We start from the raw sequence: 12,817 nt of genomic DNA, 5'->3' as shown, positions 1-12,817 counted from the left end.
AAACTGCTTAAGAAGGACGTTCCACATTATTAAGCAGGCCACAGGTTTCAGCAATATGAGAAAGAAAAAGGATCTCTGCTGCTGAAAAGCATCAAATAGTGAAATGCCTTGGACAAGGAATGAAAACATTTGATATTTCATGAACACTTAAGCATGATCATCGTACTGTGAAGAAATTTGTGGCTGATTCAGAGCACAGACAGGTTCGTGCAGATAAAGACATAATGAGGAAGGTTTCTGACGGACAAATTCATCAGATTAAGAGAGCAGATGCTAAAATGCCATTACAAAGCAGCAAACAGGTATTTGAAGCTGCTGGTGCCTCTGGAGTCCCACCAACCTCAAGGTGTAGGATCCTCCAGAGGCTTGCAGTCGTGTATAAACCTACTATTCAGCCACCCCTAACCAATGCTCACAAGCAGAAACGGTTGCAGTGGGTCCAGAAATACATGAAGACTCATTTTCAAACAGTCTTGTTGACTGATGAGTGCTGTGCAACCCTGGATGGTCCAGATGGATGGAGTAGTGGATGGTTGGTGGCTGTGACCTCAGCAAGGAGGTGGTGGAGTCATGTTTGGGCCAGAATTATGAGGAGAGAGCCAGTAGGCTCCTTTAGGGTCCCTGAAGGTGAGAAAATGACTGAAGGTGAGAGTTTCTGACTGACCACTTTCTTCCATGGTACAAAAAGAAGAACCATGCCTTCTGTATCAAAATTATCTTTATGCATGACAGTACACCATCTCATGCTGCCAAGAATTCCTCTGTGTCATTGGCTGCTGTAGACATAAAAGGAGAGAAACTCAAGGTGTGGCCCCCATCCTCCCCTGACCTCAACCCTACTGAGAACCTTTGGAGCATCCTCAAGCTAAAGATCTATGAGGGTGGGAGGCAGTTCACATCAAAACAGCAGCTCTGGGAGGATATTCTGACATCCTGCAAAGAAATTCAAGCAGAAACTCTCCAAAATCTCACAAGTTTAATAGATGCAAGAATAGTGAAGGTGATATTAAAGAAGGGCTCCTATGTTAACATGGAACTTGGTCTTTTCAGATGTTTTTGATTGAAATAGCTTTGATTTCAGTAAACATGACCTCCTAATGCTGCAAATTCAACCAATGACCATTTTCAGTTTTTTACAACCTATAAAATTTTTTTAAACTTTGTTGTGCATAATAATGTGGAACAGTGCATTTTGAGTTTTCTTATTTAAAAAAAAGTTATCATTAATCACTGGGAGGTTTGTTCAAAAACATTTGAATTATGCTCTAACAGCTGATGACTTGAAAAATATTCTGTCATTTGCATTAATATTTAGGAAAATCAGAGAAAAATATCTTGCATAATAATTTGGAACACAGTATATAAGAAGCATGCACTGAACTGTCTGCTCTATGTTGTGTTGATATGACTATCCAAAACAGCTATTTCAGCTCTATTTTTCTGAGGTAGTAAAACAAATTTTGAGCTTTAAGTGAGCAGTACTCAATCAGTGTATTTTGTAATTGTACTCAAATGATGTGACATCATCCCTTAGTCTGCAGAGTGGCCGGATGGCTAGGGAGTTTACATTGCTGATTTTTTTCTCTATTACTCTGTCACTGTTTAATTTGACCTCAGTGTGGCGGTTATTTTTGTAAAAAATGTAAAAACCACAGAAGACAGAGAAGTAGAAGCTTTTAAGTGGTGAACTCCCATTTATTTTATTTTTTTTAAATAATTCTGATCAATTCAGTGAAAATCTGACACTAACAATGTGAAAACAGTAAGTGGGTAACCAGAAAAGTTTGGGGAACTTACAGATGAGGATGAAATCATTGGCCTCTCTATAAAAATCTTCCTTGTATTTCTCTTGTGCTATTAAACAGACAAAAAGACTTTTAGTGCAGCTTTTCCAAACATCTTAGTTTTAGTTTGGATGCTAAAATTATTTTACTTTGCACACATAAACTATATAATTCACAAAAAAACCCAATTATTAGACCCTTGAAGCTAACAGTCAGTTGTGTCTCCTTTTTGCTGGATAACAGCCCGAGGTCTTTTGTTGTAGTTTTAGTCTCGGACTCGTCCTCTGAGGAATCCCAACCCATTCTTCTTTGACCGATCTCTACAGCTCCTCCAGATTTGAGGGTCCTCTAGCATGGACCTTCATCTTCAGTCCACTCTGCAGATTTTTGAGCGGGATCAAGTCAGGGCTTTGGCTGGCTATCCAGTAACGCTCATTTGACCTTGTGGAGGTAGTTCTTCACCGGCAGCCATGTTTGTTCTAGGTCTTTGTCTGTTAGAAGACAAAGCAAGGACCCAGACTGCTTGAGGTTTTCTTTCTAAAATCTCCAGATATCCTTCTTTCTTTATGATTCCTTCCACCTTTATGAGATTCCCAGTTTCAGATGCACTGCAGCATCCCCACAGCATAATACTCCCACTGCCATGTTTCACTGTGGAGATGGTGTTCTTAGGGTTCTACACCTCTCCCTTATTTCTGCAAAAATAAGCAACGTCTCTGTCTCCAAAGACCTCTAGTTTGGCCTCATCTTATTACAATACATGTTTCCAGTGTGCAGAATCTTTCTTCAGGTTGTCCTCAGTTAAGGACTTCAGTTTTTCTTGGTCTGTACACTCTCAGTCCTTTCCTGTGCAGGGCTCTCATGACCGTCTTCTTTGAGACTACAACTCCTGACTTGGCTAAGTCCTTCACTAGTGTCTTGGCCGTTGTTCAGGGGTCTTTAGACACATCTCTCACTAGTTTTCTTTCCAGAGTCTTTGAAATCTTCCTCTTCCTACCTATGCCAGGCTTGTTCTGGACTGTGTGGCTCTCTTTGAATGTCTTGATGATCCTTCTCACTCCAGTTCTTGACTCTTGTAAATGCTGTGATACCTTTGTATATTCTTCTCCTGCTCTTTGAGCATCAACAATTCTTTTTCTCCAGTCTAAACTGATTTCTGTTGTCTTTGCCAATGTTCAATGTTGCGTTGTCTTTGCCATTTTAAGTAACATGTTATTTAAAATGTCTGTGAAATTTTCTAAAATCTTACTGTTCTTTGTGTGGTTAGTCAATCCTGGACTGTCAGATCAATAATCCTGATCCGGTTGTTTCAGTCATTACCTGAGCATTACTGTAGCAGAAGACTTGAGCAGGCGGGGACTAATCAGTTCAAACCTGAGGTGTTGAAGAGCGGATCAGATGAGGGCAGTGAGAGACGGATCAATGAGGAGTTGTTAAGATCACTCAGTCAATAGAGGAAGTAAAGGAGCTGATTCTTTGCACTGATGTCTCTCTCTTCACGAGGAAGAAACAGACCTGAGGAGGATTACCGAGGTGAGAGAGCGACGGTGTTTCTGTGGGAAACTCAGAGTCTCTCTGCTCCCAAGAAAGACATGCAACAAGGTAAAGATGTCTGTTTTTACCGGGGTTTGTACATTTGCAGTTTCATACATGATTTATTCATTATTTTCTGTGATGAGAAATTTAGAGCTCTTACTTTAAAGGGTCATGTAGAATTTTGATGTCAAAATAACAACTCTCATAAGACTACTAATGTTGCAAAGTCATCCAAAAAAGTGCCCTTTAGAGGAAAAACAGACCTGAATTACCCTTATGATTTCTATTTTTTGCTTTTCACTAATCACTAAATGAACAATATTTTGGTATACGCACACAACATTATTTATAAAGCAAAATTTCCAACACATTTTTGAGTTCTGAAAACTAATAACAGAGCATTCTTGGATCACTCACAGTGCATTGACTACTTTTAACAGGTTTTCTCCCACATGATGTGAAATTCATTCCATAAAACCAAAACGTGGTTCACTGCTCAAAAAACACACCTTATGGGGGGCAGTTTTCATTGAACAGAGTTCTCCTCTGAAATCAAGATGTACAAAGCAGAGATGGGCGGGACTTGGCAGTACATCTCTCTGACTGGCCGGATTTTGTGAGTTTGCACCATTGTTGATGAAGCTTAGGTGATTTATCACATATCCAATGGCAGAGAATAATCATGATCCATCACAAGTGAGCAGTACAAAAAACTGAGAGAAATGGGGACCTTTGTTTGTGGCATAATCACCTCGAGTTTAGTCTGTCCTTACATGGGGGCGTTTAGTGATAAAAGTGTGTTGCACATCAAAAATGCTCTCTCAGTTTATTAATACATGTACAAAGTGCCAGAGCATGCAACTTTTGATACTTTGACCAGAGATAAATATGTGAAATTAATAATCCTGAGTCACAAATTAATCAAATATAAATGGACAAAGAAAAAAAAAAAAAAAAAAGCATAAATGGCGATGAAATCAAGTTTCATAATAAGTGCATTCATGCACTGATGCTCAGTGGTGTATGGGTGTGTGCAAACGTAGGTATATTCTAAATAAATATATAAATACAGTGCTTAACAAATTTATTAGACCACCACCCAAGTTAAGGTTTATGCCACAGCTGCCCTAAATTAACAGCATTGGTAATTACCAAAATCATTTTTTATGTTTCTGCAATGGTTAATACACCAATATGTACAAGCGCTTTAACCCAAATGATATTTTTAATGCTAAAATATAATTTTTATTGTTATCCATGAATTTTCAATTTACTGATTTACAAGAAAACTGAAAAAATAGTAAAGCACATTAATATTTCTTGATTAATATGTCAAATTATAGTTATTTACTTGCATTCCTGAACAGAAAAATTACATTTAGTGGTTGAGTGTTACACTTGATTCATTTCTGACTTCTTAGAGAAGCCCAGTGAGCCGGCTCATATTTGGGTGAATTCAGTTTAAAAATCCCTCATTCCTGTTCAAAATGGTAAAACGTGGAGAGCTCACTTAAAATGAAAGAGTCCGCATTAAAGCACTTCATGATGCTGGATGGTGGGGGTCTAATAAATTTGTTAAGCACTGTATATATGTAAAAAAAAGTATTTGACCACACCTGTTAGTTGCCACAGTTGTATAAAATCAAGCACCTAGCTATGCAGTCTCTCTGTAAACATTGTGGTATATAACTGATCATTGTGAAGAGCTCAGTGACTTTATGTGTGGTACTGTGATGGATGCCACCTTTGCGATCAGACTGTAAAATTTAACCCCTGCTGGATATTCCACAGTTAACTGTAAGTGACATTAACAGAAAATGGAAGTGTTCAAGAACAACAGCAACTCAGCCACAGCAGAAGACCTCATAAAATCACGCAGCAGTATCAACGACTGCAAAGGCACATGGTGCATAAAAGTCACCAACGCTCTGCTGATTTCATAGCTGAAGAGATCTAAAGGTCAAATGACATCAATGGGAGCATCAAGACTGTGCAGCAGGAGCTTCTTGGTATGGGTTTCCGTGACCGAGCAGCTACACGCAAGCTTCACATTACCAAGTCTGATGCCAAGCGTCAGATGAGGTGATGTAAAGCCAACCAACTCTGGACTGTGGAGCAGTGGAAACGTTCTGAGGAGTGACAAATCACATTTTTCTGTTTGGCAGTCAGATGGGTGAGTCTGGGTTTGGAGGATGAGAACATTATCTGCCAGACTGCATTGTGCCAACTGTAAAGTTTGGTGGAGGAGGGGTAATGGTATGGGGCTGTTTTTTAGAGATCGGACAAGACCCCTTATCTTCACTGAAGGCCACTTTTAATGCTTCAGCATATCAAGACATTTTGGAAAATGCTATGCTCCCAATTTTGTGGTAACAGTTTGGGGAAGGCCCTTTTCTATTCCAACATGACTGTGCTTCAGTGCACATGGAAAGGACGATAAAGACATGGTTTGATGAGTTTGGTGTGGAAGAACTTGACCGGTCTGCACAGATCCCTGTCCTCAACCCCGTCAAGCACCTATGGAATGAACCAGAAGGGAAATTGTGAACCAGGCCTTCCTATCTAACTTCAGTGCCTTATTTCAGAAAGGCTCTACAGAATCTCATAAACCACTCCAAATCTTGTGGAAAACCTTCCATGAATAGTGGTGGCTGTTATTGCTGCAAAACAGGGCCAACTCCATATAGTGTCAGTGTTATTACAGTTCCAGTTGGTGTAATGGTAGGGTGGCTGAATACTTTTGTCCATATAGTGTACTCCTTATTTAGAAGTGGGTATACTGTGTGGCGATACTCTGTATACCCTGCACCACACCACTGTTGATGCTTATACACAAGGCCCCCAACAGATAAAGTTTTTTTAATTACATTTTTTTTTTCTTTAGCCAAACGCTTTATTGTCCCTTCAGCACACATTGGTTAAGCCCCTGGAACGTCTCTCTGTAGCCACGGTGATGTAAAATAAATCCACCACTGCTTCTTAATGTCTCATTTCTAAAGTCAAAAGCTATCTGCACCCTGTGTTACCAATATTTACCTTTTTATTGATGTGTTATTTCCTATCCAATCCATAATACGTTCCTTTTCCTGTGGTGAAGAAGTTCCTTATTTTGCTTTATTACAAACAAGAGCAGATCTGAATCCAAACAAGAAACCGTTTTCTCTTGGTTTACTGGCTAAACATGTAATCTGACCTGAGCATTACCGGCATGCAGTGATAAGGATTTATATGAAACTGTTTCATAAGGAAACAACATTGATGTGAAACTGAAACTCTCCCTGGTGTAAAATAAGGGCATCAGACTGTTATTGTGTAAGAGTTTCATCAGAGCGAGCTGCAGAGACGCACACAGGGGCAGATGGATGTTCACAGATTTATTCACTCACATGGAGGCGTTTAAACACAGCCACACTCTGGAGACAAACTTAAACACTTCATGCATCACCACAAACTCAATACAGAAGAAAAAGAAAGAAAATAAGGGACTCAGATCCTCCGCAGGCTACAAATGACCAAAAACTTACCCGAAAATTAAAGCGTCAGAGCACAGGGGTAAAGTGTGAGAACAATCAGGACAGGGGACATCGCCTGAGCTGATTAACAAAAAGAATTCAACAGAAAAATACAAACTATGCTTTTTTTTCTTGTAATTCAAACCAAATTCCCTCCTTCCTTTCCATTAATTGGCTGTTTTCTTTTCACTTTGTGAAGAGAAAGTTTCTGCACAATGACTTTATCAACACGCCCACTCTCTGTAGAGTATATTCTCAGTGTTTGACATCTCACACAGACTGATTTCCTATTTTACAGAGCTTCATTTTGTTGTCAGACTTTCCTCCAGACAGGATTTTTGTTGTCTTGTCTCGGTAGGGAAAAGTAAAATGAAGACATCAACAGAAAAGACAACCCAGAAGTGCAGTCTTTTGTTCAAATTAAATCATTTCACACATCTTTGCCTCAGTTTGTGTTGCATAAACTTTAACTCAGTGTCTGCTGCTTACTGGATTTTTGCATCATCTAAAGAAATCAGAGGAGAAATGGCCATTTTTATAATGTAAATCTTCTCCAGTTTACCTTACAAAGTGTAACAGATACAGCTTGCTTACAGTCATATGATCACGGTGATGATAAAGTCAGATGGAGGGCAGGACATGAAGAGTTAGGAATCAGTGTAAGAAGTAAGAATGCTAAAGCTCTAGGTGGACCTGCATGCTGCAGTTACCACCAGAAAATGTCTACGTACATTGGGTATAACATTCCTTACAGTTTATGAAAGAGGTATTTTTCTCAAGGATGAACCATTTTACCTGCTGTGGCATCAATATCACAAATAATTTAGTCCTACAGACCTCACACTACGTGTCTAGCCACATGAAGGAGGACAGAAGTCATGTGGAGTCTTGTACTTAGCTGAAAGGCTAGCTACACCTCTTTAAAGTCTCTGTAAAGTGAAATCCAAAGTTACTGTCTTAACACACTGGAAATGTTGGAATACGGTTGCTGTAAACATGTGAAAACACTGAGATCTACATGGGCTGGAGTTTGGATTGAGACTGTGAGAAAGTTTTTCACCTCTTTCCTGACTTGGTTTCATGTGGGCGGAGCAAATATGTGGGCTGATGATGTCACGAGCCCACAGTGGAGAATGACCCCGCTCCTCTAACACTACAATGTAAAATCACAGAGCAGTTCATCTCAGTCCAGCCTGTTGTTAGCTGATGCCACTGCCTTTATTGAAAGTTAACAGTCAGTTAAATGCTGTTTTTTTGTTCATTGTGAGGTAAATTTGCCAAATCTATAAGCCACAGTGGCCAACGGGTCATGTAAAGCATCATAAAAGAGATATGAGCCACAAAACAGACTTTGTCTTTTCTTTTGAGGTCAACAAAAGGTCAAGAGTCAGGATAATGATGTGAGTGCTGTCCTCCATTCAGATTCTAATATTTTTAAAACAATAGAGGAACATATTCCCTCCTGAGTGGGCGTGGCTTAAGCGTATTCAACAGACACGCCCACATCATCCTGGAGCAGATTGTACTGTCATTTTTCACGATTTTTAAAGCCTAATTTGATAAACTTTGAGATGTTTTATTTGACTAAAATTTGACCTGGGGGTTCATAGCACAGTGACCTGTCATACAACAAACCTAAATACAGATTTGTTTTTACTTTACAGGGTCTTTAACAACTTTTCTCCAAGCCTGGCTTTCACATGGAGCTTCAATGTAAAATTAAGAAAACTGAAGAAAGCAAAGGGGGGCCTGAATACTTTCTGACTGAGTTGTATTTCATTTCCTCTACTGGTGCTAAAAATAAAATCATATCTTCCTCTTTTGATGCCATCCTCTTTAGAACAAGATCAATCAAAGACATCAAATTATTTCAATGTATTGTGATTACTTAACCATTTATTTTTATTTGGATATTACTGATATCTTGCTCCCTCTCCTTTCACTTCTGTGTACCTTCTGTGTTTGCACACAGTACTGCAGTCTAATGTCCCCTATATGGTTATAAAAGAGGTATTTCTCTTTGCTAATTAGAAGAAATGTGACTACAGCTTACATTCTTCAACATAAGAACACAGGTGCAACATATGCAGCAGTTTAAGGGGGCTCGCAGCGGTCTAAGGCGCGTCCCATGTATGTGGGTGGCCAGGTTCATAATCCAGCCTGTGGCCCTTTGCAGCATGTCTCTCCCCACTCTTGTCCTGTTTTCGACTCTATCCACTATCCTCCTCTGTTGAATAAAGGCCCAAAAAGCCCAAAAATAAATCTTGAAAAAAAAAAAAATTCAGCAGTTTAACAATGGGTCACTAATGCCACGTAGGTTTCTCTTAGAGAACAAATTTTTAGAAAAAACGTAGGAAGTTACTGATGAATCAGGCCCTGAGTTGCTACAGAACGGCATAAATTTAGATGAAAATCTGCCAAATTTCAGTAAAACTGAATTTTTTTTCTCCATGTAGAAAAACTGGGTTTCTCAAACCCAACAATGGCTTACCCTGGTTTCTAAAATCAAGATGTAATGTTTACATGCCCAAACACAACGCAGGATAGGCTATTTGCAAAAAAACAAAAAAACAAAAAACAAACAAACAAACAATAAAACAAACAAAAAAAAAAAAAAAAAAAAAAAATCAAAGCCCGAATGGTCAGGATGTAAAGACATTAATCGTTTCTCACATTTGAGTGACCAAAGAACCACTAAAAGTTGTAATATAGTCATTTCCCCACACATTTGAATCCAAACCCAGGCGCACATACACCTGATCTCCTTGCTGCAGCTGAAGAAACACTGCATTCCCTCCATTATCAGCCCTATCAGTCTCTGTTGGGTAATCGTGGGCAGTGACCATCAAATCAGAGTTCTTGTAGAGCTGCAGATAAGTTCTACTGTTCCCTCCAGCATGGAAGAAGAAGGTAAAGTAATAAACACCAGCGACAGGTGTGGTAAAGATACCTGTGGAAATAACAGATAATGCACATTAAACCTTGATTCATGAACACAAACAGGATCACACACAGATATTTCTTTATACTTTTCCATCTAATGCAGGGCCTAAGGACAAAGTGGTGAAAGCAAATTGGAGGTGTGCTTTCAGTGTTGCCCTCTGCCCTTGTTTTAATGAGGACATCTTGTCCAGTTCTAACAAAGTGCTGCTGTGGCTAACCCTGAATTACCAGATACAGCATGCGCGCCGCACACCAAAGCGCCGCGGGTTTGTTCCAACCGAAAGGTGAGTGACCTCGCTCACTGGAAGCGAGTCTACACCACTGCGCCGTAGCGCGCAATTCCTGATCAGCAGGAAGAGATCACGCAGGAATAGCATGCCAACAATGGGCTATTTTACCTTTTGGGGTTAATTTATCATCCTTTCCAATATAAGTCCATGATATTATTGCTTCCTCCATTGAGTGAATACATTAGGAAGTTAAAAGGTTCATGTTTGCTTAAAGGATCTGTGGTTTTATGCAAAATTCTTTGGCTAAATGTCCCTAAAAGTTAGCTTTTCCTTGTCAATGGCGCCATTGTAGCTCTATAACCCACTGACCTCTCGGTGACCCTTTGCTCTCGCTGCAGGATGAGACATAATGTTGATATTGTGATGATTTATGATCGGGAGTCCATGCTTTATTTTTTATTTTGAAAGAACCGGATGTTCTACGCTTGTGACTTCCATGGTTGGGTGCTTGCTGAACGACAGGGAATTTATGAGGTTTGGCAGCGGCCGGCGCTGAAATAGACCTGCAGCGTATCTGAAACAAAGCAGAGCGGAGTGCCGCTCCTGGCGTGCGTGGTCTGGAGCACCAGCTATGAAAATGCTCTGATAGACTAGAAAGGGAGCGAAGTGCTCTGCAGTTCGATTCGCTGATGTTCCGCGGTGCGCACGCTGTATATGGAAATGCGGGGTTAGTCTGAGCTAATCACTCAAACAGCAGCCAGTATACACAACCACTCATCCAACAACTTATCTTTTTGCCCATAACTCTCACAAACTCATCAAGCAGGTTGACAGAAGCCTGAAAACATCTTTCACATCATGAAAAGCTTTTGGTGTTGTTTTTATCCTTTATTTCAAAAAGAAAAATGGTCCAGTTCTGGTTAAACTGTGGCACAAATGTTGTGGATTGGAGCTTTTCAAGACGGGTTGATGACAGAGAAGGAGTCTGGCAAATCCATCAGCTTTGCAAGGCTATCATAAAGGCTGGCTCTGATCTAACAACATTCATTGTCTAAAAATGTAGCAACTGGTCATTACCTGTAGCTGGACTGTAGGCGTTTCCAATGTTTGTTATCACTCTTTTGTAGACTAAAGTTGTATCAGTGTCATAAGGTCCAACAGCTGCACTCCCTCCTATCGCTGCACTGAAGATCACCTTGGTTCTTCCTGTTTCAAACAGCAGATTTCAACAGTATTGAGTTGTCGAATATTTAGATTGAATAAATTGTCCTTAAAATACCTGTTTGCATTTCATATTAAAAAAAAAAAACTTTCAGAAACATTCAGTATGGCTCTGTGGTAGGAGGCAGTTTGCTATTAGGTTGTCAGTCCAGGTGTCATCATGCAAAGTGGCACCTCCTTGGTTGTTTTATCCTTCTACTGATTTTATAAATCAGTCATGGTCAATATGGTTTGACTTTTTTTGACAGAAATAAATTACAAAAAACCTCTTTAATGTCAAAGTGAAAACAGATTTCTACAAAGTAATGTCAAAAAAAAAAAAAAAAAGCATTCTTAATATTCACCCTCTTTACAGTGACTGGCCTAATTCAGCAGAGGTCCAGCTTGTTGTTGCTAGTAGTCTCACAGCCAGTGAAATGGGGATCACCTGAGAGCAGTGAATGTGTCTCAAGTGATTGTAGAATAAAGACACCTGTTTCTGGAAGGTCCAGTCACTGGTTAATCAGTGTTTCTGGCTACCATTACACCTTGAAGACAAAAGAACACTCCAAGCAACTCAGAGAAAAGATTATTGAAAATTTTAAGTCAGGGGAGTGATACAAAGCAATTCCAAGGCACTGAACATCCCCCAGAGTTCAGTTAAATCCAGCATCCTGAAATGAAAGGAATAAAGCAGATGTGTAAATTTGTCTAGATCAGGCCTTCCTCACAAACTGAGTGACCATGCGAGAAGGAGACTAGTGAGAGAGGCCACCAAGACACCTATGACTACTCTGAAGGAGTCACAAACTGCAGCAGCTGAGATGGGAGAGACTCTGCAGACAACATCTGTCAAAGCTTTATGGGAGAGTGGCAACGAGAAAGCCACTGTTGAAGAAAACTCAGATTAAATCTGGACTAGAGTTCACCAAAAGGCATGTGGGAGACTCCGTAGTCAAGTGGAAGAAGGTTCTTTGGGCTGATGAGATCAAAATGGTTCTTTTTGACCACCAAACATGTTTGGCAGACACCAAACACTGCACGTCAGCACAAACACACCAGCCCCACTGTGAAGCACAATGGTGGCAGCATCATGCTGTGGGGATGCTTCTGGAAGACTTGTAAAGGTAGAGGGTAAAATGAAAGTGGCATAATAAAATCCTGAAAGACAATCTTTTTCAGTCTGCAGGAGAACTACGGCTTGGGAGAGGATTTATTTTCCAGCAAGCCAAAACATTCAGCAAAAGCTACACAGAAATGGTTTAAAGACAAGAGGGTGAATGCTCTGGAGTGGCTGAGTCAGCACCCAGACATCAATCCAATGGAGGATTTGTGGCTGGACTTGAAACAGGATGTTCACGCCTCATCTGACAGATGACAGATCTGACAGAGCTTGAGCAGTTTTGCAAAGAAAAAATGGAGTGCAGTGTCCAGATGTGCAAGCCTGACTGAGACCTACACAGACACGGACTCAGTGCTGAGATTGCAGCCAAAGGTGCATTAACTGCCATAACTTTGTAGAAATCTGTTTTCACTTTGGCATGGGTAAAACATCCAAAGGGGTGAATACTGTTTATAGGCACTGTATACCACCAGGTAGTAGTACTAGTAT

The 12,817-nt window shown here is 40.1% G+C and overlaps 1 protein-coding gene across 1 annotated transcript in view; it reads right to left on the bottom strand.

Moving 5' to 3' along the window:
• Positions 1-9,501: 9,501 nt before the first annotated feature.
• LOC121516156 (collagen alpha-1(X) chain-like) overlaps positions 9,502-12,817 on the bottom strand; it is a 47,482-nt gene continuing 44,166 nt past the window's right edge. The window contains exons 4-5 of the mRNA XM_041797254.1: positions 11,083-11,211; positions 9,502-9,782 (exon numbers count right to left, since the gene is read on the bottom strand). Of these exons, the coding sequence (XP_041653188.1) occupies positions 9,502-9,782; positions 11,083-11,211 (410 nt within the window). The remainder of the gene's footprint in view (positions 9,783-11,082; positions 11,212-12,817) is intronic.

This window comes from Cheilinus undulatus, linkage group 10, assembly GCF_018320785.1.
Source record: "Cheilinus undulatus linkage group 10, ASM1832078v1, whole genome shotgun sequence".
In the NCBI taxonomy this organism is placed as follows: domain Eukaryota; kingdom Metazoa; phylum Chordata; class Actinopteri; order Labriformes; family Labridae; genus Cheilinus; species Cheilinus undulatus.
Note: the sequence above shows the minus strand (reverse complement) of the source record. Positions and strands in the feature narration are given on the sequence as shown.